Below are 27,911 nucleotides of genomic sequence, written 5' to 3' on the forward strand. Positions count from 1 at the left end.
ATTTATATTCTCGCACATGTTAGTTTAGATTTCGTTCTTTAAAAAATATAGTCACGTTTTAAAATAAAGTTTTATTTGTATCCGAATTTATCTGGAAATTCATTGGAGCCCTCGGAGAGATACTTTGCTTATGTATCTATGGTTTTATTTAGTGGTTTTTAGTTGTCTTATTTTTATTGGTTTGGTTTAAAGTTTGGTGTTGTTTTGATTTTAAAAATGGGTGATTTCGCGAAGTACAACAAAGTTAGAAAGTCTGTTGTTAGAACTGCAAACAAATTAATTACAAGGGGAGAGACAATTATTTCGTCATATACCGATAATGTTGCAGATGTTCGTCAAATTGAGTCGATCCGTGATACTTTGATGGAAAAAATAGCGAAAGTTGCTGAACTAAACGAGTCGATTATGGATTGCTTGACAGAGCAGGATGATATCGACAAGGAAGAAGATTCTAGTACGGAGGAAATGATGATGTTAAAGGATAAACTTCGTCTGTTTGAATCATTTTTAGAAAAACGATCAGCCAAAAAGGATTTTTCAGAAGCAGGAAGCACTTTCAGCCACAGTAAACTAATAAAATTGCCTCGCTTACATTTACAGCCCTTTGATGGGCATCCGGAAAACTGGTCGACTTTCTGGGATAGCTTTGAATGTGCCGTACACACTAATGACGATATTTCCGACGTTCAAAAAATGACCTATTTAAAAAATCTAGTAGAAGGTCCCGCTGCAAGTTGTATCGCTGGGTTTAGACTTAGCAATGAAAATTATAAAACCGTCGTTGATTTACTGAAAGAGAGATATAATAATAAACAGTTACTTATTTCAGCACATATGAAAAAATTACTGAAACTTGAACAGGCGAATAACTTAACTAACATAGAAACATTGCGTAATGTATTTGACAACGTTGAGACACAAGTGAGAAGTCTGGAAAATTTAGATGTCACGTCTGAAAATTATGGTCCGCTATTAATACCGGTACTTATGTCGAAACTTCCAGAAGAGCTTAATTTAATTATTAGTCGTCAATTTAACGACAAAGATTGCTGGGATATGAAGTTAGTTTTAAGAGCGTTAAAATCGGAGATCGAAGTTCGTGAGAAATCTGCATATTCTTTACAACAGCCACACGATAACAACCCGTTTTCATCATCGGCATTACCAGTTCACTATTCACATCAATCGAACCGTGATCTTCCGCACAATCAGTATCAGAACAATCAGCATAATTATCGCAATCATCAGAATAATCAGAATAATTATAGATGCATATTTTGTGACAAATCGCATAAATCACAGCAATGCCGAATAATCACCAGGAAAAACGTGTTACGTGACAAGAAGAGATGTTTTGTTTGTTTGAAAGGTGGACATTTAGCCAAGTCTTGTTATTCTAAGATTAGTTGTTTAAAGTGTTCGGGTAGACACCATGTTGCTATTTGTGATAAGAAAAGGGACGTTGACCAAGGTCGTAGAGATAAGGATGGAACCGAACAAGAAAAACCAGAAAATGTTGCTGGTGCCACTTCGTTGGTTACAAGTTCAAATTCGCTCAACATTCCGAGTTCCGTTATGTTGCAAACCGCTAAAGTTAAAGTTGTTAATACTACTGATCCTTCAAAAATTGAGAACACGAGAATTTTGTTCGATAACTGTTCCCAATTAAGTTACATATCGCCCGAGTTATGTGAAAAATTGCAATTAAAGGTTGTTGGTAAGCGTGAGATTTGCATCCGTATTTTTGGTAAACATTCGTTCAAAGAAACTTTAGATAGGGTGCAGTTTTCAGTGATCGGTTTAGATGGAGATAAAATCAACGTTGATTGTTATGTGAAAAATATTTGTCATCCTTTAACAGGACAGAATTTTAACGATTGTTTGAAGTATAAACACTTGAAAGACTTACGTTTAGCTGACAGTAACTGTAATAATAGAGATTTGAAGGTGGATGTCTTGTTGGGTGCTGATAATTATTGGAAATTTTTTGATGGTGGTATAGTTCGGGGTGAGGATGGGCCAGTTGCTTTAAATTCAAAGGTTGGATACATTGTAAGTGGACGCATAGGGTCGAGTGAAGGTAGTAGAAGTGCAGTCTTGGTAGCAAACGTATTGAAGATTGGGGCTGAGTTTGTCGAAGATAAGTTGGATAATCAGTTGGAAAAGTTTTGGTCCTTCGAAAACGCTGGTATCGAGGAACAACCAGCTGTTGAAAATTTTTGTGAAAATGTTAAATTCAGCGCGCAGACTAAACGTTACGAGGTGCGGCTGCCTTTTAAGGATGATCACGATGTGCTCCCTGATAATTATTGTGTTTCTTCAAAGAGACTTGAATCATTGAGGCATAAATTGAAAAATAATCCCGAATTATTGCGTAATTATAACAGTATCCTCAAAGAACAGCTTGAACAAGGTATCATTGAAAGAGTTACCAACGACGATTGTACCAAAAGACAAGTTCACTATTTACCACACCGACCAGTCATTCGTGATGATAAACCAAGCACCAAAGTACGCATGGTATTCGATGCAAGTTCAAAATCGGTGGGACTGTCTTCATTAAATGATTGTTTGTATGCTGGACCATCTTTAACGGAGCCTTTATATAACGTTTTATTGCGCTTTCGATCTCACAAAGTAGCCTTCATTGCTGATATCGAGAAGGCATTTTTACAAATTAGTTTACATCCAACCGATCGTGATTTTGTTCGTTTTATTTGGTTTAAAGATTTACATAATTTATCAGAACAAAACATTGAAACTGCAGAAATTGGTATTTATAGATTGAGTAGAGTATTGTTTGGTGTAAGTTCGTCACCATTCCTCCTTAGTGCCACTCTTATTAAGCATGCTGAATCGTTTAATCATGTTGATCCTTTGTTTGTACAGAAGTTATTGAGTTCACTTCACGTTGATGATCTAACTTCCGGTGGCGCTACTGTTAATGCAGCACATGATTTTTACCAGAAATGTAAACAACGTCTCGCTGAAGCAAATTTCAATCTGCATAAATTTCATTCGAATTCCGAAGAGTTGGAACAATTAGTTACCAAACCCCATGTTGCTCATACCGGACATGTTACCAAAGTTCTTGGTGTTTTGTGGGATAAAAAGAAAGATTCGCTCTTATTCACATTCGACGACATTTTATCGTTAGCGAAGGACATACCGACAAAACGACAATTGATTAAATTTACCGCTTCCATTTATGACCCTCTTGGTCTTATTAACCCTATTGTTATGCGATTAAAAACATTGTTTCAAAAAACCTGTGTAGGTAAAATTGGTTGGGACATCGAGTTGAGTGGACAGGTTTTGGACGAGTGGCGAGTTACGTACAATGATTTTAAAAGTTTTTCACATTTGAATGTACCACGATGTTACGATGGCGGGAATATTGTTGATGTACAATTGCATGGTTTTTCTGATGCTTCTTTGAAAGGTTACGGTGCGTGTGTTTATTTGAGGTTCGAACATGCTGATGGTAGTTTTTTTTACGAAGTTAGTGACGTCTAAGTCGAGAATCGCGCCAATTAAACCGGTCACGATACCTCGATTGGAGCTGTATGGTGCAGTGATGTTAGTGAAGCTGGTGAAGTATGTTCGTGATGAGTTGAGTTTGGTTTATGATATTTCTGTGACACGGTGTTGGATTGATTCGTCTATTGTTTTATATTGGATTAAAAATGTTAATAAGAAGTATGAGGTGGTTGTCGAACGGCGAGTTGGTATCATTCGTGATTTAGTTTCACCGGACAGTTGGTTTCATGTGGAGTCAAAGGCAAATCCTGCGGATATTTTGTCGAGAGGTTGTTTGGTATCTGAGTTGGTGAACAATAACTTATGGTTTTCAGGACCTGATTTTTTGCGCGACACTAACATCTCAGCTTCGAGTTTTAATTTCAGTAATTTCAAGGTTGATGATTCGACTTGTTTAATTGTTGGTAACGACGAATCAGAGGAGAGCACCGAAGAAGAAATTGATTTAAATTTTATGAACATTGCACGATATTCTAATTACACACGTTTATTGCGAATTACCGCATTGGTTTTACGATTTGTTGGAAACCTCAGAAAAAAGCGTCGTAAGGAAGAATTGGTTTTACATACATTTGTTACAAAGGACGAGCAGTTGCATGCAGAAAAACTGTGGATTAAATATGCGCAAAAAGATATAATTCAACTTCCGAGTTACAAGCAGTTACAAAAAGATTTACGATTTCAAAATATTGATGGTATTATTCGTTGTAAGGGACGCTTAGAAAACGCTCCTTTAGACTTTGATACTAAGTTTCCGATATTTTTACCGAAAAAAAATCCTTTAACTAGGCTAGTCATTTTGCATTATCATGTTCAAGTTTTGCATAATGGTTTGAAAGAAACACTTAATGCCATCAGATCGAAATTTTGGATTCCAAAAGCACGAAATTACATAAAGCAGTTAATCCGACAGTGCTATTTATGTCGTTATTATGAAGGGAAATCTTATGCGTATCCTGTTTCACCAGCATTACCGAAATCACGACTATCCAATCATCATCCGTTTAAACATACTGGTCTCGACTATGCCGGACCTTTATATGTTCGAAATGTTTATCATGGTGGAAGTATGTATAAAGCTTGGGTGTTCTTATTTACTTGTACCAGTACCAGAGCTTTACATTTGGATTTAGTTCCTGATGCTTCGTCTTCAGGTTGTATTCGTAGTCTTCGCCGATTTTTCAGTGAACGAGGTATTCCCTCTGAAATTATTTCTGATAATGGTAGTCAATTCATTGCCGAAGATACGCAACGATTTTCGTCAAATCGAGGAATTAAATGGCATTTTAATTTAGAAGCCGCTCCTTGGTGGGGAGGGATGTTCGAAAGACTTGTAAGATCCGTTAAACGTTGTTTAAAGAAGACTTTACACAATACCAGATTATCGTATGAAGAACTACTGACTGTTCTAGCTGAAATTCAAGCAGTTATTAATAACAGACCGCTGACATTTTTGTATGAAAACATAGGTGAGCAACCATTAACACCTAACCATTTATTATTTGGGAGAAAAATTAATTTGGAAGCTTCACATATTGATAGCGATGAAAATGAAAAAGATTTGTGTCAACGTTATGATCATTTGCAACGTATCATAAACCACTATTGGAATCGATGGAAATGCGAATATTTGACAGAGTTACGCGAATATCACAGAGTTGGCAAATCACGTGGTGAAACTTCTATTCGAATCAACGATGTTGTTTTAATTGAGGAAGCAAAGCAACCGAGACAAAATTGGAAAATGGGAGTCGTTGAAGAGTTCGTACCATCACGTGACGGCAAGAAACGCGGAGCTGTCGTTAGATATGTTCTCAATGGAAACACACATACAATAAGAAGACCGATAAACAAACTTTATCCTGTTGAATTAGCGAAAGACGAAGCTGAAAAGAAAGAAGAAGTAAATATCACATTCATTGACGAAAATGATATCATAACGAACATTTAAATAAGAAACATAAAGACATTATGTTATACATTTGTTGACACTTTTATAGTTTATCACGTATTTGTTATATATAAGATATTTAGGCAGCTAGGGGGGAGGATGTGGTTACCATATTTGTTTATATCTTCCCCAGTCCTCTAGCTGCTCTTATTATGTATTTATATTCTCGCACATGTTAGTTTAGATTTCGTTCTTTAAAAAATATAGTCACGTTTTAAAATAAAGTTTTATTTGTATCCGAATTTATCTGGAAATTCAACATCCACAACACAGAGAGCATACTTATATGTTTTTCTTTTGTACTTATCATGCGGAAGATACAAGATATCTACCTGATGTATATCATTGGGTGTAGCATAAATAGAATATGAGGAATTAGGTCTCGCAACATACTTTGGTGACGGTAGATATATTTGATACAATGGCTGTTTTAGTAGCCATTTTTCTGCTTCTTCAATAGTTGTATCAGCCTTTTTAGCTAACTTACTTATCGCACTTTTACCTTTCCAGCAGCCACTATCGGGGTAGTAAATCTGATTGAATTTATCATGCATTCTTATATTATAAGCAGTTAAAAACAGCAATTCATGGCAAGCAATACATTTTTTCTCTACCGTTTTTAAATTTTGTATTTCAACCATAATTGTTTTTTGATAATTTTCTTTGATAGTCGATTTCATTTCACGGTTTCTAATGCCATTAATTACTTCAAGCCACACACCCGGGAGTTTGCCAAATACATTTAAATCTAAACCATCAGTTAATGATTTACTGATAAGTAGTTTGAATTTACCAATAGAAGTGGTCAACTTGTCTAATAGCTCAACGGTTTTAGCAATCTTTTTGTTATACCTTTTATAATAAAATGTTAATACAGATGATACGGGAGTTGCTATAGTTGCAACACCTGTCATGGCAGCCCCAAGAGGTATGCCAACAGCAGTAAAACTACTACCAACACCAGATACTCCTGTTAGTATAGAAACAACAGATGCTGAGATAGATACATTACTTAATCTTAAAGGATGAAGTAAAAGAAGTAACTATTCCAGTTGTTGTTAGAGGGTGTGTACAATAAAAACTACTTTCTTGTCATCTACTTGCTACATTGTTTTGTTTACAACCAACCAACCAATACTGCTTACTGTGCCTGTATTTATAGGTTCTCCTGCTTGGGCCTAGCCTCCCTGGTGTAAGCTCAATCAGGCAAAGTATACCAAAATTCACTTGTTAGGAACTGGGGATAGCTGGTTACCAGACTCAACTGGTGTAGACTTAACCAAAACAAAAATGGTATCCAGCTACAAAAAAAGTAGAGCAAGGTTTTACAACTGCCATATCTCACATTGACATGTTTACTGGAGGGGAATGATCACATTGAATCATAATTAGTTTTTTGATTTTACGCGTTCATCTTTTTGTTTCCATCAAGATATTGTTTTTATTTATACAGCCCTGCAGCCTTCATCAAAAGTAACAAGACCAGCATTACCTGGACCTTCATCGGAACCACCTCCACGTGAACTGCTAGAAAGCTACAAAAGTCTTTTGAATGATGTGTTGGAGGCAACTCCTGATAAAACAAAATCACAGATGTATGATACTCTGTCTCAACTGTTAGATAATCTAAAGGGAAAAATTACTAGAGAATATGAACGGATAAAAACGTGTCCAGATGATTACCTAAGGATTCCCAGAAGGAGTTTAAACTACTCCAAAACCAGAAAAAAGCTGTACAAGCAGCGCATGGTTTACTATCATCCGAGCGGGAGGAGGAAGTAAAACGTTTATGCGAAACGAACTTAAAAGGCTAGAAAAATTTTTTAATTACTTAGCACAGAAGGCAGGTGCAGCTCCCCCTGGAATCATCGGTACGATTGTGTCCTTCTTATTCAGAGTTGCCGCAAAAGTGGTGGAATTTTTAGCCAGGCATCTATAGATCGCTATGGCTGGCATTGTTGCTATTGTTGTAGGATACATCGGTAGGAAAGGCAAAAGATCGTAAAGACTTGTCCGTCAGGACGGCGCCACAAGCGATCGCATTCGTGTGTGGAATATCTACACATGAAACACTTAGCATCTGGAACTGCTTTTGCTATTTAAGCCAGATATAAGCGAGAATAAGTACTACTCCTGTTGTAACTAACACAGCCTTGATATCATCGTGTGCGTAAGCTTTTGCTATTGCGCGTCGCCTGTCCTCGCTTGTCTGTGTAACAGGTACCTTTTTCAACGTCTCCGTGTGCGTTGTCTTCTTCGCAACAGCGGCATTAGTCTGCCCGTCAGGACGAAAGCACAAGCGATTAGGCTTCTTCATCTTGTTCAGATCGACTTGAACTCCACGGTTCGCCTTTGCATGTGCAATCAGGATGTTGTTGAGCATACTGCAGCTCCTTCTGGAAACTTGTGATGTCTTTCCCTACATGTTCTTCTCTCAGGACCATACTTTCAAAGTTTTGTAGCAGTATGGTTGTCTGCACCGGAACCGATCAAGGAAGCTTTTGCCTATGCTTGTGACCCGAGTATTAAGACCACGTACACTTTCACTAAGTTTAGTCAATCCTTCTAAGGTGAGACCCTGGCTTGTTGGCATTATGAACTTTGCGTAATCCACATCAACTTGTGGCCACCATGGACCGTTGGTTAGTGAAGCACCTACTGCTTTGAATTTTTACAGACCATGTGGATCTGCACCGTACTCACGACACACTTGTGCAAATCCAGATGTCAAATAAGGATTCTTGTATTGGCTAAACCCATTGTCAAAAGGCATGGGTACTTTAATTCTTCCTAGTATACGTCGCATGTGGTAGTAGACATGGAATCGAAAGACTCTGTAGACACGTACAGATCTTGGCGTTCAAGCTTCGTGATACCCAGAGGCCATCGCCTATTCGATTTGTACTTAGCTTTGGGGTTATTCGAATAAATGTTTATAAGAAAGATGACACCTAAACATTTGTATATTAAAGATATCGACAAGCCCACGCTTTTTGACGATTACCTGAGGCAGTGTGCAGTGTACAAGGATCTAAGTGGTTAAATATTTACAGTGACAACGATTTCGCTATTTGGAAAGTGGCACCTGACCAGAGGGTTACTAGGATCGAAATCATGAATGGTTTGTACCGAATCGAGGACCTGGCAACATATATCAACAAGCAAGCTGATGGAAAGGCTATGGTTTTTGTGCTAAAAAACAAGTGATGTAGGCTCCGAGTCAACGATCGATTCACAGTGGTTATTCACAGACTCCTTAGGAAACTTATGGGTCTACCAGACGTGGGGAAGTATTTCACGAAGGGCGACTACGATGGGACCTGCAAGACAGACGTTTACCATAGACTACGACTGGTCTGCCCACAGCTTGATGAAAACGATTGATTTCTGACTGGTAAGAAATCTAAGATTCTTGCTATGCTACCTATGAAAAGAATGCATCTTTCTTAGGGCTCACGATGCAATTGCTTATAGAATAAAAATGGACAGCATGATATTATATCCGACATTACCGCCAAATGTCCCCGAGGACGACACTATCCAGGAAGATGAAAGTCAAGTCTACAGATTGAAAAAGATTGAGGAAATAGAACAGTATCTTCGCAAAGAAATCAAAAAACGTGACGGGCTCACAAAGAAGTTCAAGATGTATGACACCTGGGTTCGCTACTGTCATTATGGATAACTTGGACTTAGTGTGATCACAACCGGCTGTGGCCTTGGTGCATTAGCAACAGCACTCGGTGCGTTTTTATGTATTGCCATGGGAGGTATCACATTAGCCATGGGAATCGAACAAGCCGGTCTTAAAAATGCTTCAAAAAGGTTAAGTGCGAAGTCACGGAAACATGAAAGCATAAGACTGCTCGCCGAGAGTAACACCCCATTCACACCTAAAGTTAAAACGTGTTTTAATGTGGTTTTATAACACCATGTTTTTATATACCCCTTCATACCACAGTAAAAGCTGTTTTAATGAAGCCAGTTTTAATAAACTTAGTTTTAATAAAACAACCTGTCGAGGTTGTTTTATTCGTGTTTTATCTAAAACTATGTTTAAACATAAACAAAAATGGCCGATCGCTGGCGTGCTCGTAGAGAACGAGAAAGTTGTTCTCGACATTAGAAGATAAATGAAGCAAAATATAAAGAATTAAATGTAGTTGAACTCATATTCGAATTAAGTTTTTGTTCAGAAGAAAACATTTTGGTGTATTTTACGGTAGAACTACTATAGTGGTTATTATGGTGTAGCTAACCTAACTATCAGTTAAATTCTGTTGTTGATCTTATATCCAAAGCGATTAAAAATGGTGTCGTAAGCGACTATGAGTTTAGCTTAATCATGCAGGAAAAGCAGCGCTATATGGTGTTAAAGGAACAGATGCGGCAGAGAGTATCCTAGAGTATCCTAAACAATATTAATGAAGCGTGCTGAGCTAGTCGCACAAGGGAGACAGCAAGGGAAAAATAAGGTTCTAAAAAAACTACAATCTATTCAATATGCCAGCGCTGCATAGACAAACCTCCAACGTACACATCCTGTTACGTTTCCAAGGCGCAAAGCGTTAGCATCTGCTGTGATGCACTTTTGTAAGTACCATATTTAAAAAACCACAGCTTACGATGTTCTTTCAGCACAACCAATCACATCCCCAGTGGTTTGATATATAGGCAACTCATTATCATGTACAATGCGTCGCGATTTCCAATACAGCTCTTCGGTCAGGATCTCGAGATTTCGCAGGCAGGCTGTTTTTACGCAAGGCTCGAAATGAGGACCATCCGTCTGCGTTGACGCATCTTTAAACTTGACTTTTCGGATAGCATTCTCCAATTCTTCTCTTGACATTTTTAACCTTCCTTTTATACCTAGACAAGCCGCTTCTTTCTTCAGGATGTCCATGTTTGTTTGTAAGGCTGGTGTCAGCCATATAAACCTTTAACATACGTCATCATCGTCATCATCTTCAGACTCACTAAGATAACAAGCAGCATATCTTTCCAGCACTCTTTCAAGTAGTTTTGTACGTAATAGTTGTGCTCCTGTCTATAAAGCTGCTAGTTCGATTATTGCTGTACATTCGCAATGTTGTTTTTCAGGCACCTTTTTGTTATGGAAGTTGGTTCTAATTTTATCCTCCCAACCCTTTCGCTTAGGGTTGAAAAATGATCTTTTTTCACACTTATATTAGTGAAGCAATGCTCCTCCAAAACCTCTACAAGCATAATTCTCGCTGTGTTGAGAGACACACCACACTTCGAGAAGATAGATATATCAGCAATGAAGATAGCTTGCCCTGATCCAATCACATATCTCTCGTCTTTGCCCTTGTTTGCAGAAATAGAATCGCTCAGGACTAGATTTTCTATATTAACATATTCGATATTGTATGGTGTTATGTTACTGTAAAATTCTTTTGATTTGTTATTATATAGGTTTGAAATTTGTATCACAATATCATTTATTTCCCTAGCGATAAAGAAAAGACGAAAACTAACAAACAAATAAACATTTTCTGCATATATTTTGGCACCCTCATTCATCCACAGGGTTTTTGCCTTGTTGATATTAGAGATGACATCAAAGACAAAAAACCTTGGGAACGAGGGTGATATTTTGGATTTCTGGTGCTCTCTTTTCAACCTCGTCCCCAGCGCATCTTGCATCTTTTGTCATTCGGGACGCAACCTCGTTCCCGGAGCCTGTTGTCTCGTATCGCTGTGTCCGATGCTAGAAAAGATACAAGATGCCCAGGGGACGAGGTTGACGATTTTAGTACAACAGTTGTTGCTTAATACTTTTATGTTAATGGAAACCTAGACCCCATTTTGTTTTTATAGGCCTGGGTTTCAGGTTGGTGGTCTCGAGTTGGTGCGCACTTTTTTTTTAATCACGTGGTACATTCTACAGCCTTTTAGACAGCCGCCATGTTTGGAGTACTCTGATCTACTGCCTGACCAGATGAAAACCGGAAACAAAAAAAGAGAAAAATGTTTTACGTTTCTGTTAGACTTTCTTTTACACGGATGCAAGGTCTGTTTTAATGTATGAAATTTGTGTTGTGTAGGTCTGTTATCCCAAAGCGTGTAGCCCATTTTCCATAGCAATAGCTAGCTGTTGGTTTCACAGCTAGCCATCTGTACGAAGACTGTATGGTAGACCTTATTCATTTTCCAATTTTGCCCTAGCAGATCGTAGTAAAAAAATACAATTAAAAAAGCTTAAACTATAGCCTGAAAGGGGCGTAGTTCCTATTTTCTTTGTAAAAACTGAAAGATATAGCGAGAAAACATGCTGAAAATTTTATTCGAAACTGCAGATCAGATCAGAACTACTAAAATAACAAACTCGCCCTAATTTCTCTCCAGCTACAGACATATATAATTCCTATTCATTCCACAATTTATTCACATGATCATAAACATACAACTAAATTTGACCACATGCTTGCCATGTCATTACCCAAAATTTAATCGATGAGGGAGAAAATGTGTAGCTATATAGCTCTGATTCCAATTATATTGCTTTTTATAAATATATCAACAAATTTCCAACTGTGATAAATCTCTCAATATTTCTGTGCTATTCTATATAAATTAAACATTTTAACTTCCTCAAATTACGCTTCTTTGCAACTCCCATTGACCTCGAGTTGTTATGGTTTTTTAAGATAGCTTCTAGCATCGCTGGCTGCCTTACTTTATAATAATTTCCTTTGTTCAAACACCTGCTGCTTCATTATGAAGAAAGTATGAGATCCACATTTAAAATACCTGATTTCTCTACGTTATGCTTTAAAATTAATTATATAGCTATCTCCATAGTGCTTAACTTTTTTTTCGCAATCACAATAAGCATTCTTGCTTGTTGCGATTTTTTAATTATATATGCAATAATTCCTGGTGACAAAATTTTAAAAATGAAAAAGTGTGATAAGCATTATATAATTGTCATAATTAATAACCACACTTTAATGTTTTTTTGTTTCTGTGCTTTGTCTGGTCTCCAACAACAATGTTGAATGGAATATCCCTTTCCAATTGAAACTCCTACATAAGATCTTTTTCATTCAATGCCATCTTTTACAAATTTAAAAAAAAGGAAAGAACAGCATAAACAGAGTCTACTATAATTACGATTTCATTGAACTCTGTCTCAGTGATCATTTAAAGTTAATGCTGTTTATTTACCTACAGTTAGATAGATAGATAGATGTGCATATTTTACATGGCTAGCCTCACAAAAATCAGGGGATATACCCTGTCTATTATTTCCAGGAGGGGCCATGGCTTATTGTGTAAAAAATATTTATATACATTTGCAATGCTTGACACAAATTGGTAGTTCAAAATTTAAAGTTTATTGTTTGTTTTATTTTTATGGTATATAGAATATTTTTATAAAGTTTAAATACTGAGAAGTTTTTCCTGTGTTTAATTTAAAATCTACTTAATTTTAGTGCGAAATAAAAAATAAATTTTTACTCATGATATGGGTGAAGATCCCCGACCATTGATGGATAACTCTTCTCAACGTGGACCCCCACCAATGATGCGACCACCCAGAGGACCATTTGGACCTCGTGGTCCCCCACCTGGATTTCGTCCTAGACATCCAGGAGACTGGGGGCCAAGAGGGCCACCCCCTGGAATGTTTGGCCCCAGAGGCCACCCACCATTTGGCCCTCGTGGTCCACCACCAGAATGGGCTTTAAGAGGGCCTCATCCTGACTTTTTTAGACCAAGAGGTCCAATGGATGGACCATTTAGAGGGCCACATGGCGAGTTCGGTCCTCGGGGAGAAAAATTTCCAGGAGAATTTAGTGACTTTCGTGGACTGAGACCAGACATGTTTATGGGTCCTCGACCATTTGGTATGAGACCAATTGGACCTGCCGATAATGGACAATTTGCAGAAGATGATTTTGGCTCTGCTGATTTCAATGGTTTGCCTAGTTCAGCAGAAGGTCAGCAAAAAAAAAAGAAAAGCAAGAAGAAGAAGAAAAGTAGTGCTGATGATGCAAAATTTCCAACACAGAAGGCAAAGGATCCTGTTAAAGCTGAGTAAGTTTTACCATAATGAACAAAAGTAGCATGTATTTGTATGTTGAGTGGTACACATCTTTAACTTGCAGCGTTTAATTAATGGCATTGGCAATTATTACTTTTTGTTATTTAAATGTTGTGCTTTATGTTGGGATCGTCTCAAAATGTTTGTATGTTTTTTTCGTATAATTATACAAACGCTACGAAGTACTTCGTTTCGTGAAACGAATGTCATACGAAGTGCTTCGTTTAAAATAAAAAATGTAAACGAAGTTTATACGAACTTTTTTAATATATGATACCAACTTAGACGAAAAGAAATGATACAAACTTTAAAAGAAACCAGAAATTAGAAAAATTTTAATATATACGAGGTTGACTTCTTTGAAAAGACTAGTAAAATTGCATATTCATAGGTTCAATCTACACAATCTACGGCGATCTTTTCGCTTTATACGATCCTGTTTTCATGATTTTTAAACGATCTACGGCGTTCTTTTCGTTTTCTACGATCCCGTTTTCATGATTTTTAAACGATCCACAGAGATGTTTTTGCTTTCTATGATGCAGTGGAGACGATCCCTAAAGACCTTAGATAATAAATCCAATTATAATAAACGAACTTCGTATAAGCAAATTTTTATACGAACTTCTTTAAAAATGATACGAACTACATACAAACTTTGTTTTAAATGATACGAACTTTATACGAACTTGTAATTTTGATGATACGAAAAAGTTCGTATTAAAAATAAAATGATACGAAAGATTTAATAAATCGATACAAAGTTTTTTATACGAATTATACGAACTACGTACGAACATTTTGAGACAGTCCCTTAATGTATGTGTTTATATTTAGTCCACAAAATTGTGTCTCGTTTTGATTGGTTCTAGATATGAATTTACTAAATGTGCATAAAATATTTGTGATATTCAGTCTTGGTCATGAATAGCGTGCGATCGCACGCGCACGCCTCCGCACGCGCCATGTGAAATTCGGGCGTGCTCTTTATCACACGCCTTGTTCTACTTCGTACACACGCCAAGCAGAACTGAGCTATTTTAGAGTAATCCCTTACCCAAACTTTACATAATACATAATTGTTCTTCAGTGTTAAAATGTATCTCTAAAATGTATTTCTACCCACCTTCATTAAAATTGCTGACGTGAGATACATTTCAAATGTTTTGCGTCTGTATTGCGTCGACAATATTTTTTTCTTTTTCAGCTGGCAAAAAATTTCGTCATTAACCTTGAATTGCTCTCCTTAATACGATGACAAAGGAAATGAAGTACAAGTCCTATTGACCTACCTTCCTGATGGTGTACTTCTTAAGTTAATAGTTCTGTCCCAACTAGCTCTCTATGTTTTAAGATAAACTGATTAGGAAGTAAGTTATACACATGTTATAAACGAACTGAAGGTCAGGACATCATTAAGTTGAACATCGCAGAAGTAGCCGGTGACATGCTTCAAAAAATGCTTGACACAGGCACAGTTCAATGCAAAGCAAAACTGTACAGGAGACTCAATTGTTAGAGTCTGGGCAGGGCTGACTTATTGCATGCTGTGTTGTGTGGGAGACAGAACTTCTGGACTTCTTTTTAATATGATATACATTTTTTTTGATTATTATTACTAAACATATTTAATTTCTCTTTCCTCTTTTAAAAAGATTTTTTAAACTTTATTGAACATGTTTTTTCTTTGGTATTATTACATTACGAGAACATTCGTCCGAAACCTATATTAAGGTACAGGACACCTAACCTCTCCCATGTTCTGGTTATATTTAACTTGCATGGGTGCGCACTCTTCTCGCAGTATTCTCTGTGACAATGAAGGTCAGACTGACTTGTGGCATGGTTCCAAATGGTCCTCCGTCTTTCGTTCGAGTCTCAGTGTAATGTACCAGCCGAGCATAAGAGTGTCAGCATGAAGGAAAGGGGCCGACTTTAATGTTCTCTATACCTTACATTCTTCATAATAACACCATTCATTAAATTTCACAACAAAATTACGTCGGCAATTTTTTTGCCAACTACTATGCTTCAAAAACCCGGCGCTGCCGCTCTCCTGAATGTAATAATTGTACGCCAAAATCATAAGCTAGGCATGCGACACTGATCGCACGCCTGTATTAGTGTAGGCGTACGTACCACCGCATGGGGGTGCAAATATTCATGACCAAGACTGATATTCAAATAGAACATTGAAATTTTTTATGCCAAATCAATTGTATATATGCAGTAAATTATTGCTTGCAACCATACACCATCTTTATATAGTGGAATGCAATATTTGTTGCACAACAAGAAAATTCTGCTCATACCTAGGCCTGTTTTCACAATCTACTACAGAAACATTACAATGTTGGCAACAACAAGGATGTATTTTGTTTTGTTTTTTTAGAGACAAGGAGAATGGAAAAGATGTAAGTCATTTTTAAATTTCATTTTTAAACTATACCATATCATTCAATAATTTATAAAATCTTATTTGTAGGGAGAGGAAAGTGACGTAGATGAGGTAAGGAACGAGACTATTACACAGCAAAAAACAATGTAAAAAATGTGGTTTTCTAACATCTTATTGGTGTTAATTTTATTGAATATTAGATTTAGAAATGTTATGGCAAGATTGATTAGCCATTGTTCAGACTTTCTCAGATTTGCCTCTAAGATCTCAAGATTGTTTTTCTCTATGACTTTGAAACTTGGCATGATTGTAGCATATCATAAAACAAACAATTTACCAGCCTTAGTATTTTGATTATGTCACATATTTGTTGGTGACAAGTGTACTTGTAAGTTTTGTGAAATGTTACTTTTTAAAGTTATTATTTTTAACAGTCTTAAAATTTGGTTGAGAAAAAAATATAGCCCTAAAATATTGCTTAAACAATGAAAATTGTACAATCCAGACCCAAAATTATCTAATTAAAGTCATGTCTAGTCTGAATTTTCTTTTTTTTTCGTACATTCTTTTCTGTAAAAACCTTTAACAGGTGTCAAAAAATGCAAATGGACAAGGAAAATTGAAAAAAAAATGTGCTTGAAAAAAGGATTGACCAACAAAATTCACAATGTTGACTCTCTTTGTCAAAGGAATAACAAGTTGTTTTTATTTTTAGGATAAGTTGCTTGCAAGTGATGATGAAGACGAGTAAGTGGAAAATTTTGTTCATGTCACATTTAAGATTGAGCTGTGTCATTGCTTTTTGTTTATTTTTTTGTTAGTTCATCTTCTTCTTCATCGAGTGACAGTTCTGATGGAGATGACACTGATAATAAAGGGGGTATGTTAGCATGCTTCTGTTATTTATCCTGAGATTGTTGTTTTTCGTGTTGAAATTTAATTTTTTAACATGATTTTTAGATTGTGCCCCACAGTTGCCAATGCAAGCAGGAGGATCAAGGTAAACATTGTTTTTAACAGTTTGCATTGATATTTTTGTTGTATATGCTACATTGGTTTACACAAATGATTTTATTATATTTGTCAAAAAAATTAAAAGATGTACAAAACTGCCATTACATGCTATCATCATCATCATTCATCACTCTCGGCTTAACGTCCGATTTCCATGCTAGCATGTGTTTGACGGGGTATATTAATGACCCTCTTCCAATCTGATCTAGACTGTGTTAGATCTATACTCAACTTCCTCTGTATCAAGTCTGTCCTTATAACCTCCTGCCAAGTCTTTCTCGGTCTGCCTTTGGGCTTTGCCCCAGGAACTATCAAGTCTCTACACTTTCTTACCCAATTATCCCCCTCCATTCTTTCCAAGTGCCCCAGCCAATTCAATCTTTTAATCTGGATAACATCTTTAATTCTTCGGATACTTAGCCTGCTTCTTAGGTCATCTGAACTCTTTCTGTCTCTCTGGCGTTACACATCCACCTAACCATTCTCATATCATTCCTTTCCAAACGGCCAAGATCTTCCTGCTTCACTGCCCATGTCTCACTACCGTACAACATAACACTTCTTACACAGGCCTCATACAACCTATACCTTTTAACTTAATTGACAAGACTCTGCTAGTCAACAAAGGAAGTAACTCTCTGAACTTTTTCCAAGCAGAACCTATCCTGCAAGTAACACTTCTTCCAACAGCCCCTTCACTGCCCAACATATCACCTAAGTAACAGAAGTCCTCAACTATCTATAACGAGCCTTTGTTGTACATCATTGAAGCTGGAAATACTTCATTCTCTATAATCTCACCTTTGCAACACTACTACTGCACTTCCTATGTACCCAATGCTTCTAAGTCTGACAAAAAATTGAGTTACTACCAACCCCTTTCCTGCAAACTCCACAGGGCCACTTTCCAACTACAAGGTCACACTTGCCTCCAATGCTACTAATCATGACTTTAGACTTTGCTGTGTTCACCCTTAGCTCTTTCTCTTTCTAGTCCTTTCTTCCACTTCTCAAACTTTTCAACTAATTCTTCCATCGACTCTGCTATGAGAACCAAATCTTCTGCATATAATAACTCCCATGGACAACCTGTTCTGAACTCCATCAACAGCGCTTCTAAGATTAGAAAGACAAAGGACTAAGTAGAGAACCCTGATGTACACCAACATTTACACTAAATTCATCACTAAGTGAATCGTTAATCCTGACACGAATTTTAGCATTGCTGTACATAGACTGTACCATCGTAACTAGCCACTCATCTGCACTTAATTTTCTCATAGCCCACCAAATAACTTTACGTGGCACTCTATCAAAAGCTTTCTCTAAATCTACAAAGGCAAAATAGAGATTCTTTCTCTTTCCTAAATACTTTTCCTGAAGCTGTCTGAGTAAAAATATTGCATCTGTAGTACCACGCCCTGGAACAAAACCAAATTGCATCTTATCTATATCAATTCTTTCTCTAAGTAACTTATCAATCACTCTTTCAATAACTTTCATTACTTCATCAACCAACTTCTAACTTCTATAGTTACCTCTTTCTAATGCATCACCCTTGCCCTTGAAACAATTCACTATTACACTCGACTGCCACTCACTTGGAATAGCACCATCCTTTATAATCTGATTAGCAAGACTTGTAGTAAGCTCAACTCCAATATATCCAGATGCTTTTATCATCTCTGCAACAATACCTGATACTCCTGCAGTCTTGCCAATCTTCACTTTCCTAATAGCCGCCACTATCCATTCTGTCTTGATCTGCATTGCTGGCCCTTCTACAACATCATCATCAGATAAATTATCATCATCCCAATCAAACTCAGTGTTAAGCAACCTCTGATTATGATTCTTCCAAGCTACCCTTTTCTCCTCCTCTGTGCTAGCCAAAACACCTTCATCATTACGTATACACTTCTCACCTACAATATTTTGATTAGTCTTCTTCATTTGCTTTGCTATCTTGAATACCTCATTGCGCTGGTCTTCCCTTCTTAACACATCTACAAATCCGTTTCTCTCTGCTTCTGATTTTGCCTTATACACTGCTGTACGAGCACGATGCTTAGCTTATGAGTAAATATTTTTACTACCACCTGACTTCAACTCTTTCCAAAGTTTCCTCTTTTCCTTTATACATTGGTCAACCTCATTATTCCACCACCAGGTCTGTCTATGTCTAGCTGGTCCTTTTGTCCACCCACAGGTATCATCAGAAGCTTCTAGGAGACAATTCTTCAAAGTAGTCCAAGTACTTTCAACATTGTCACTATCACACTGACCATTGTGGGCTAACTGCTGAACTTTTGCACTAAATTGTCTTGCTACAATCTCTTCCTTCAGCTTCCAGACTTTACGACGAGGCCTGTACTTTCCCTTGGCTTCTTAACACTCTTCAAGATATTATCACAAACCAGCAATATAATTGTTATTATTATTTTCATTAATGTTCATGGTTTTTTTCATCTACTATAAATATCAAATATGAATGTCAAGTATTTTGAGTTGCAGCCATTTTACATAAACATTACAATTATACCTTGAACTGGGCAGTATGTTTTCACTTTGAGAGTGTAGGTGTTTCAAAAAGTAAGAGAGTTGTGTCTATATTATACATTTTTAAAGTTACCTGCTATTTTTTAGGCCTGGCCAACGTCCACCATTCAGACCACCTTTTTCACATATAAATCGATTTCCAGGTAATCAAAGATTTCCAAGTCATCAAAGGTTTCCAGGGCCTAGGTTTCCAGGTCAGAGGTTTCATCGTCCTCCATCCAATCAACAAGAGCCAAGAATAGTAAACCAACCACCACCACCACGTGTTGTTATGGCTGATGGCTCATTACAACGTCCTGCTGTAATCCAGCAACCATTGCACCAGGTAGATTTCTACGATAAACATGCCCAAAGATATTTAATGTAGGTGTTAAAAAGTGAAGTTAAGAATTGTGAAACAATTTTTGTCCTATCATTATAGGTTTATTTCCATAATTTTGTGTGAAAAGCTTTGCGAATCTGCCCACAAATGTTTTTAAATGATTTGCGATTTCTCACTTTTATACACTTACATTTGCGACATATTTTTTTTCTAAATTTAACTACTTTGCCAAGATTTATTGATTTTTTTGCAACTGATGGTACACAGTTCTTTTTACATTAACTGGTGTCCTTAAAAAGCGAACCTCGATCTGGTTAACAATTCGCGTTTGTATTTTATTGCTTCTTTCTAACAAATTTGTTGTTTTATTTAAACTATACTCTGAAATACTGTATTACTGTTTAGTCCCCACAATCAGTTCAGATTATGCAACCTGGACAGGTACTTGTTCGGCAAGTGATACCAGGGCTAGCTCAACCAGTTCTCAGAGCTGTCACACTTCAGCCTGGCCAAGTTTTGCCAGGGCAACTTCCTGGGCAACATGTTAACATACAAAACATTGCTGCCATGAGGCCAGGTACGGATTGTTGTTTCATGTTTTAAACATTTTAAATGATTAAAATTGTTAGCTATGATTTTGAGTGTTATGGTAAAAATTATCTTTATGCTTGACGCAAATAGGTATCATTTTATTTTTCAGCTACAACGCTACTCCAGCAACAACAACAGCAACAACACAATCTGCAGTTGCTCATTCAACAACGTAATGCGACATCAACATCTGCTGGCCATGTATCTGTAAGAAAAATCATTCTCATCCACACATTTTTAAGGAATCATTCCACCTGAGATTTGAGTAACTATCTGAAACTTGTAACTATCTTGAAAATCGCATTACATATTTTGTTTTTGCTGTATTTGTTATATCATTTTAATCTTAGTGCGGTATTTTTTATTATTTTTTTTTTGTCAGGGTGAAACAACGAATGGGACTGAAGCAAGGCTACCAAAACAACTAGGAGGACTTCAAGTGGCCAACCCTGGTCAAGTTATTGCACCTGGTCTTAATCAGCCTCAGTTTAGTAACACATTACCAGGACAACAACGACCAACTTTGCTGCCCACACCAAACGCTTTACAGACACAACTCCGACCGAATGCAGCTGGCGGCCAACCTATGTTCATTCCTAGCTCCGGAGCTACTCATGGTCACCCGGGACAAAATTTAAATGCTACGCTACAAGCTAGCCAAGCCTTGATTTTACAACAACAACAGCAACTGGCTGCAGTGCAGCAACAACAGCTAGCCTTGCAGCAACAACACCAGCAACAATTGTTGCAACAGCAACAGCAACAGGAATATGAAAGAAGAGCTCAAGATCAACAAAGACCAGACGGAAAAATGCTGCGTCCAGATGTAAGTCCAAAACTTTAAAATTTCAAACTAATTTTCAGTTAGGTTTTTATCGTTGTTGTTTTATATACTTTTAGTAGTGTGAGTATTTATTTTGCTTTTAAATTTTGTTATCTTTAGGCACGTGACAATCGACGAAAACGCGATGACTACCACAGAAGTAGACGATACAACCGCAGCCGCTCGCGATCTTTTTCGCGGTCAAGATCAAACTCATGGTCAGGTTCCGACTCTCGCTCAAGAAGTCGATCATCAAGGTCGCGATCAGGTTCAAGATCCCTGTCTGGTTCCAGGTCACGCTCAAGATCGTGGTCATCTGCTGAAGGTTCAAGATCACCTAGTCCACAAAGACGCAAAGGAGGAAGGGAACGTTACGATCAAAATGCTAGGTAATTCCAGTCTCGACTTATTTCTCTATAATTAAATTCCGTGCGAAGAAAAGTGTTAATAATGGCATCAACATGTTAGATTTTTGCCACCCAGTGGCAAAAGTGCGCAATACTAGGTGCACTTTTGGCCACACCCTTAGTTTCAAAAGTCAACATTATTTTGAAATTTTTATGATCGCTAAAAGCGCTGCAGTGCATATTGACGTGATTTTATGATTTTGACGAATGAATTTGTTTGAATTGCCACCACTGTGAGTATGTGCGCGCATTTCTGTTTTAAGTGGACACTGCTGTTCTGACGCACGGCAGCGTAGCAGAAAGTTAGTGTTTTGCTATCGAAGTGGACTTTAGCCTTCCGCCAGAATCTTTAGTTTACTAATTCTGTTTAATTGTAATTGTATTCACATTTTATCAATTTAGATCCTCAGAAAGATACGGGCGACAGAATTCCCAGCAACATAGAATGCGTGGCGAGCAAAAACATTCCTATACCGGAAAGGACGAGCAAAAATACGAAGAGTTGGAGCGCCAAAGATTGAAAGAAAGAGAAAGGAGAGACAGAGAACGTGATCGAGATGGTGGAAGAGAAAAGGATTATATTCCGTCTAAGAGACGAAGGGACGATAGAGACGGAGATGGTCGTGATCAAATGCAAGATGGACGATCGAATGAATCAAGAGCAAGAGTATGGTACTATTTATGCTGCTTAAAACGTCTCTTTTCAGCTTCTTATACCTCCTCCTAATGCGTCTATTTTTAACTCTAGCGGGACGAAAGAAAGGATTCGTCGAAGTCATCAGCACGAGACCATAACACATCTAAAGACCAATCTCGAGCATCAAGCAATCCTGATATCGGAAATAGAGTTTTAATCAGTTCACTGCCTGCCAGTATGTCTGAGCGCAAGTTAAAGCAATTGATGCAGTCTGTTGGAGAAGTCGAGGTGACGCAATGCTTTCTGTTATGTGTGACTAACGTTTGTGTATAAACTTTGTTACGTAGTTATGTATACGTTTTATTGCTTTTAGAATTTGAAACTATCCACCACCAGACATAAAGCGCTAGTTGCTTTCACAAGAAGTTCCACTGCCGTTGCGTGCAGAAAGAAATTTCATAAGTAAGTTATCAAGGCTACCTGTGCTTCATAAAGTTGTTTACCCAGGAAAATGGTGCAAGTGGGCGATTATTTTAAGTTGTCTTTTAAGCCTGAGAGGCTAATTAATTTTGTATTTTTTATCATCAATATTCGAATTCTTTTAAGGTATGTTATCGACAACTGCAAACTTTTGGTTGAGTTTGCTTGATAACTTTTCATAATGCACACTAAACAGGTATGTACAATTGTCTTTCATTTATTAGAATTCGTGGTGCGTCTAAAATGTTTGATAATTAGTTCGTAATAGCTAAGGATAACATTGCAACCTTCAACAGTTGTTTATGAGTTACATATGCGGCTGTGCATCATATTGAGCATGATATTAAACACCGTCAGGATAGGCGTATTCATCACGGCAGTAAGTATACGGTCTTCCCATATTTAAATCTTAAATTTTCTATCGAGTTTATAAATTAACGTTAAACTGAGATTTAAAGAAAAAGAAAATTAAAGTCGACCCCCACAAATTGTTTTTGAATGCGTGTAGCGTAACCGCATGTTACGACGGTTGTTGCACTCAACAGATTGGTGGGATTAATTTTACCGCGAAAGCTGGGTTGGGTTTCTTTCTTCTGTGCGTCTTTATCGTGTGTATCCAATTTTACAAAGAGCGTGTGTGTAAGAATAAGAAAGTATGGGGTATTCTTTCCGTGAACAGAGACGAGTGTTTATTTTACCTGTGTTAAGCCTAAAGTATTAAATCCGTTTAAACTCTTAACATTGAGACGAAGTGAAATATCTTCAACGAACATGTCTGCGTGACGTCATCTTCAGGTAAGTGGTGTTTTTATACGCTGTTTGCTTTTACTGTGTGTGAATCCTTGCATGCTGTTAAAAAGATTGCCCCTACATAAAAAACGGATAAGAAGCTTCTTAAAGGCTTACAACAATCACACGCTTCAATTCTTACTATGATGTTAAAAACTGGTCATATTGTCTTCAAATTCGTCAAATAGAGATCAAGGCAAGTTTTTTGCCTTTTATGACGTCATACACAGTAAACGTATAACAGAATCAGCCGTAGTTTAAAAACACAAGAGAAGCTAAATCCTCTAATAGACGCCCAGGGCGTTTATTAAGTTTTTGGAGATTTTAGAGGAAGACATTTATAACGCAGAATTTTTATTTAAAGTATTATTTTGTTAATTTTAAATAGAATTACGGAAGTTGCGAAATCGTCCTCTTCTTTGCCTTCCCCAAAGAGTAAACAATTATCGAAACATTTATTATTTTTCCAAAAAATACTTATTGGGGCGGTTATTAGGAGGAGACGATTGAAAGAGAGAGTGGTTCATAAAATATTTTAGATATTTAGAGAGGCGTTCATTAGATGAGGCGATAGAAAAAAGCGTTAATTAGACGATTACGGTGAAACTTGTTTTCAATCTAATATGCGTCTGATTATATCAAACGATAATACACTTCTATTTTCTTTATTTTTCTAGCGAAATATGACGTTTGTGTTGTGTGACTGTTATTTTAACTTTATAACAATTTGAGAATAACTTTAAAAATATTTATAAATTTGCGATATTTGAATCTCCAAAAACTTCCTTCAGGATAGCCACTACTCCTAGAGGATTCAAAAATGGGAAAAATTCCTGAACATTTTTCTAAATATATTTTTGATTTGGTTCAGCTTTTTAGTCCCCAGGTTATGGGAACTGTTTACGTTGTCGAACAAAATACTCATGAAAAACAGGTTACAAATCAATCAACAAATTAATTAAAAAGTTTTAGATTTTGCTGAGCCTACAACAAACTTCACAAATTTCCTCAATTTTAAACATGAATAGTACTGCAACCCAATAAGTTTTCAATTATTATTACTGTTTTGTTTATTCCTGTCCATATATTTACCAAAAGATTGTCGATATTCTGATTTTTCATTTATATTTACTTATACTACTCCGGTTTAACAATAGTTAAATTTTGTACCTGATGAAACCAACTAGTTTAAGGCTTTACCTCCTATTCCACCTTCCATTCCTACTTCCATTTCATTTCCATATAGCTAGATACGGATTCGCAAATTTAGTGTTTCCCCATTACGTGTGTTGAAGTGCTTTTTTAAGATTTGTATCGGTTTATTAAGAAGTTGTTACAGCCATTTGTGACACATTTAAACAGGATCTAAATTGAGTAAATGTTTTAGCGTCACACAGCCATCGTTAATCCGTTTTTATATTATACAATATCCGTTAATCCATTTTTATATTATACGGTATTCGTTGATACGTTTTTATATTATACAGTATCGGTTAATCTATCTTTATATTATGCAGTATCCATTAAATGCATTATCCGTTAACCCGTTTTTATATATACAATGATAATCCACTTAGATATATGTATGTTACTGGTTTTCAACGATAGAAAAACATAAATGTTCAATTAAGATAATAAGAAGCAAATATTGTTATTATTCAAATTAATTCTCGTCCATTTTAATTAAAACACATTTGGAGTGTTATTGTGTTTAGGGTAAAATGATGAACTGTATTTTTCGTCGTACGACCTGTGTCTGACTGTACATCTTTTTCGTTCACATATATGTATATAATTTTTAGTTGGTATATATACATATATATATATATATATAAACTTGTTAATGTGTATTCTCTTCTTCTAAGAAAAGTGCTCAATACGTTACGCAGAGTAAAATATTATCTTATGTAAAGTAAAATAAAAAATACACAAGTGTATGTATGTGTACAAGTGTATATATGTTAAAATGCCAATATATATTGGCATTTTAACATATACCCGTATGGGTAGTGTGTGTCCGTCCTCAGGTGTATATTGTATCTTTATTCTCGCATTGAAGGCAAAAAACAAAATACTTAGAAAGTGTAATTTAGAATACACTTATTTCCTAAAATTGGTGTGTTTGAAATTAGAATATTTGTAAATGTTTTTTCGTCTAATTAGCATATAAAAAGTTCGCTTTGAGCAGTCAAGGCTTTTTAGTTGGGTCTGCTCTTGCTTTTGCACGTTTATTTATGACAATTTGTTGATATAGCATTTTTATTTTTTATGTTTAAATTCCTTTTAATCTTTGAATTTGTTTGTGAAAATTAAGTTTTAAACTCAGTAATTAAAAAGGAAAGCCCAGGGTTTCTCGGAAGTGAATATACTCCTGCTTCAGGAAAGCAAGAACAAGAAAGTCTCTTACTTACCAAGTTAAAAGTGCGTGTCCTGCTTATATACTGCTCGCCTTTGCAATTTATATTTAAAATGATGTACAAACTATAGTTTAAAAAAAATCCTACGATAGCTTTAACCTCTTTCAAAAATACATTCAGGTGAACAAATGTTTTTACTTCGATTGGGCTTCATTTGTTTTGTTCATTAATATACACACACTAGAGTTTGTAGGTTGTGACCAATACTTTGTTTAAAGGTGTATAGTTTAAATAGATGTTCATACAATATGTATTTACGTGTGTTTATATATACGTTATTTTATTCATTTTACGGTTTTATGTCATGATGATTTTTAAATCTAGTGTGACTGTACAAGCAAGTAGTAAATTTGCATCGCTTATCAAAATGTGCGCGTGATGAAAATTGTTCACACAAGTTTAATGTAACTCCAGCTAACTTTTTTCAATGCAATAAAATCTGTTATGAATGTCGCCTTGCGTAGTGAAAGAAAGCAAGTTTTTTTTAGTTGATGTTGGCCAAAAATAACTCAAATAAGTAACTAACTTCAGTTTTATGTATAATTGTTGTGTTAATATACTTTTGTTTTAGATCAGTTTTTATTTAGCCTACTAATCTGTAAAATGTGTTTTAGCCCATTTTTGTGAATATTTGTTTGCCAGAATTGTTCAATTTTTTTTCAGATAAAACCTGCTCGCTATCTTTCTAAAACCTTATTTCGAGCCATAGTTTTGCATTTGCACTAGTATAACTCCCGACGTTTTTCAACTACCATGTAAAATGTTTTTCTTTTCTTTCTTTTTGTTATCTAGAGAAGACTATTCATCTTTGAGAAAGTGTTCAATTATGCACTTTGTACACAGTGAAAACAGTGCAAAATCTAAAGAAAGTTCTTTAAACGTTTTTCGCTTTAAACTGTGCTCTTTGAAATCGCTTTTTATTGTGCAAATGTTAGCTTTGAGTCGATATTTAAGTCGGAAACAAAACAAGAGTTACGAAAAGGTCATTTTTTAAAAATTCTGTTAGTTTGAAGTAGTTTTTATCGTGAGAGTAAATTAATTGGAAATACGGCGCTCGTCATATGTTTAAGTTTCACTAGGGCATTTTACATTTTCTTTCTAGCACAAATCCTATGATTAAAGTTTCAGTGACAGTCAGTAATTTCTATATCCGTAAAGCAAAACTCAAAGAAAATGGCGATTGACGATAAAGAAAATGAAAGCGAAATGACAGCGATTGTGCCTCAATGTGAGCTGTATCGTATGTTGCAAATGTGGTGTAAAAATTCAAGAAATACGACGATATTAAAATACAGCATATAATTTTAGATTGTAGATCAGATCTTTTTTCTACAAAAGAAGATATTGTTCTTTTTGTTATTCGTCTTCGTCGTCCCATCTGTTTGTTTTCTTCTGCACTACACACATTTCCCTTTTAAAGCATTCGAACGTCGTTCGAATCTTGGAGGAAAAAATACGGAAGGAGAAACAACTCTTTTAATTCTATTGAAACACTGCGTGAGGTTCTAGCAGGTGTCTGTATAGAAACTTAATTTGAAATTTTGGCGGTTGTGTGACTAAATTATTCGTGAATAACAATTCGCAACTATGATTGGTTATAAAAACAATTAGATAATTTGATGATAAATTTGATATTATCAAAACAAAAAGCCATATTGAAATCGGTAAAATTTCTTTTGTTTTTATGTTAACATAATTAGCGAGGAAGCACATGCTCGACATTTTTATAAACAAAAAGAAAAAGTTTATATCTCGTTTTAAAACGACGTTCTGTTATAAAGTTATTTCTTTAGTCAGAATAAACATTAGTCCAGCACACATTTTTTCGGCACTCGTCCGGCGCATATCTATCTATATTGTTTTTCATGATCAAAGTGGTATACTCAAGCCTGCAAAAATAGGTTAATAT

The 27,911-nt window shown here is 36.1% G+C and overlaps 3 protein-coding genes across 5 annotated transcripts; all 3 read left to right on the forward strand.

Annotated features, from left to right (window-relative positions):
- Positions 1 to 216: 216 nt before the first annotated feature.
- Positions 217 to 3,516, forward strand: LOC130621291 (uncharacterized). The gene has a single exon (XM_057436592.1). The coding sequence runs from the start codon at positions 217 to 219 to the stop codon at positions 3,514 to 3,516; it is 3,300 nt and encodes a 1,099-aa protein (XP_057292575.1).
- Positions 3,517 to 3,577: 61 nt separating this feature from the next.
- On the forward strand, positions 3,578 to 5,491 carry LOC130621292 (uncharacterized). The gene has a single exon (XM_057436593.1). It carries the CDS (start codon positions 3,578 to 3,580, stop codon positions 5,489 to 5,491), a length of 1,914 nt encoding a protein of 637 aa, XP_057292576.1.
- A 5,904-nt stretch (positions 5,492 to 11,395) lies between these two features.
- LOC130621519 (protein PRRC2A-like) lies at positions 11,396 to 27,361 on the forward strand. 3 transcript variants are annotated; one of them, XM_057436823.1, is made up of 17 exons: positions 11,396 to 11,528; positions 12,955 to 13,558; positions 15,958 to 15,979; positions 16,051 to 16,074; positions 16,679 to 16,710; positions 16,785 to 16,843; positions 16,924 to 16,963; positions 19,624 to 19,861; positions 20,264 to 20,435; positions 20,559 to 20,656; positions 20,832 to 21,275; positions 21,393 to 21,661; positions 22,082 to 22,346; positions 22,428 to 22,604; positions 22,690 to 22,778; positions 22,923 to 22,992; positions 27,105 to 27,361. In XM_057436823.1, exons 2-16 carry the CDS (start codon positions 12,987 to 12,989, stop codon positions 22,963 to 22,965), a joined length of 2,544 nt encoding a protein of 847 aa, XP_057292806.1. In that variant the 5' UTR covers positions 11,396 to 11,528; positions 12,955 to 12,986; the 3' UTR covers positions 22,966 to 22,992; positions 27,105 to 27,361. The 3 variants fall into 3 exon arrangements, with proteins under 3 accessions (XP_057292806.1, XP_057292807.1, XP_057292805.1); XM_057436824.1 differs by lacking the exon at positions 11,396 to 11,528 and having other exon boundaries at positions 12,916 to 13,558; positions 24,125 to 27,361; XM_057436822.1 differs by lacking the exon at positions 11,396 to 11,528 and having other exon boundaries at positions 12,917 to 13,558.
- The last annotated feature ends 550 nt before the right edge of the window (positions 27,362 to 27,911 follow it).

Source organism: Hydractinia symbiolongicarpus, chromosome 12 (assembly GCF_029227915.1).
Source record: "Hydractinia symbiolongicarpus strain clone_291-10 chromosome 12, HSymV2.1, whole genome shotgun sequence".
Taxonomy (NCBI): domain Eukaryota; kingdom Metazoa; phylum Cnidaria; class Hydrozoa; order Anthoathecata; family Hydractiniidae; genus Hydractinia; species Hydractinia symbiolongicarpus.

Excerpts from the sequence above, each read along its gene's own strand:
- LOC130621291 (XM_057436592.1), top strand. The coding sequence starts at position 217 with ATGGGTGATTTCGCGAAGTACAACAAAGTTAGAAAGTCTGTTGTTAGA.
- LOC130621292 (XM_057436593.1), top strand. The coding sequence starts at position 3,578 with ATGTTAGTGAAGCTGGTGAAGTATGTTCGTGATGAGTTGAGTTTGGTT.
- LOC130621519 (XM_057436823.1), top strand. The coding sequence starts at position 12,987 with ATGGGTGAAGATCCCCGACCATTGATGGATAACTCTTCTCAACGTGGA. Across the intron at positions 20,657-20,831 it reads CATCTGCTGGCCATGTATCT|GGTGAAACAACGAATGGGAC; the intron begins GTAAGAAAAATC and ends TTTTTTTGTCAG. Across the intron at positions 22,347-22,427 it reads CGAATGAATCAAGAGCAAGA|CGGGACGAAAGAAAGGATTC; the intron begins GTATGGTACTAT and ends TTTTAACTCTAG.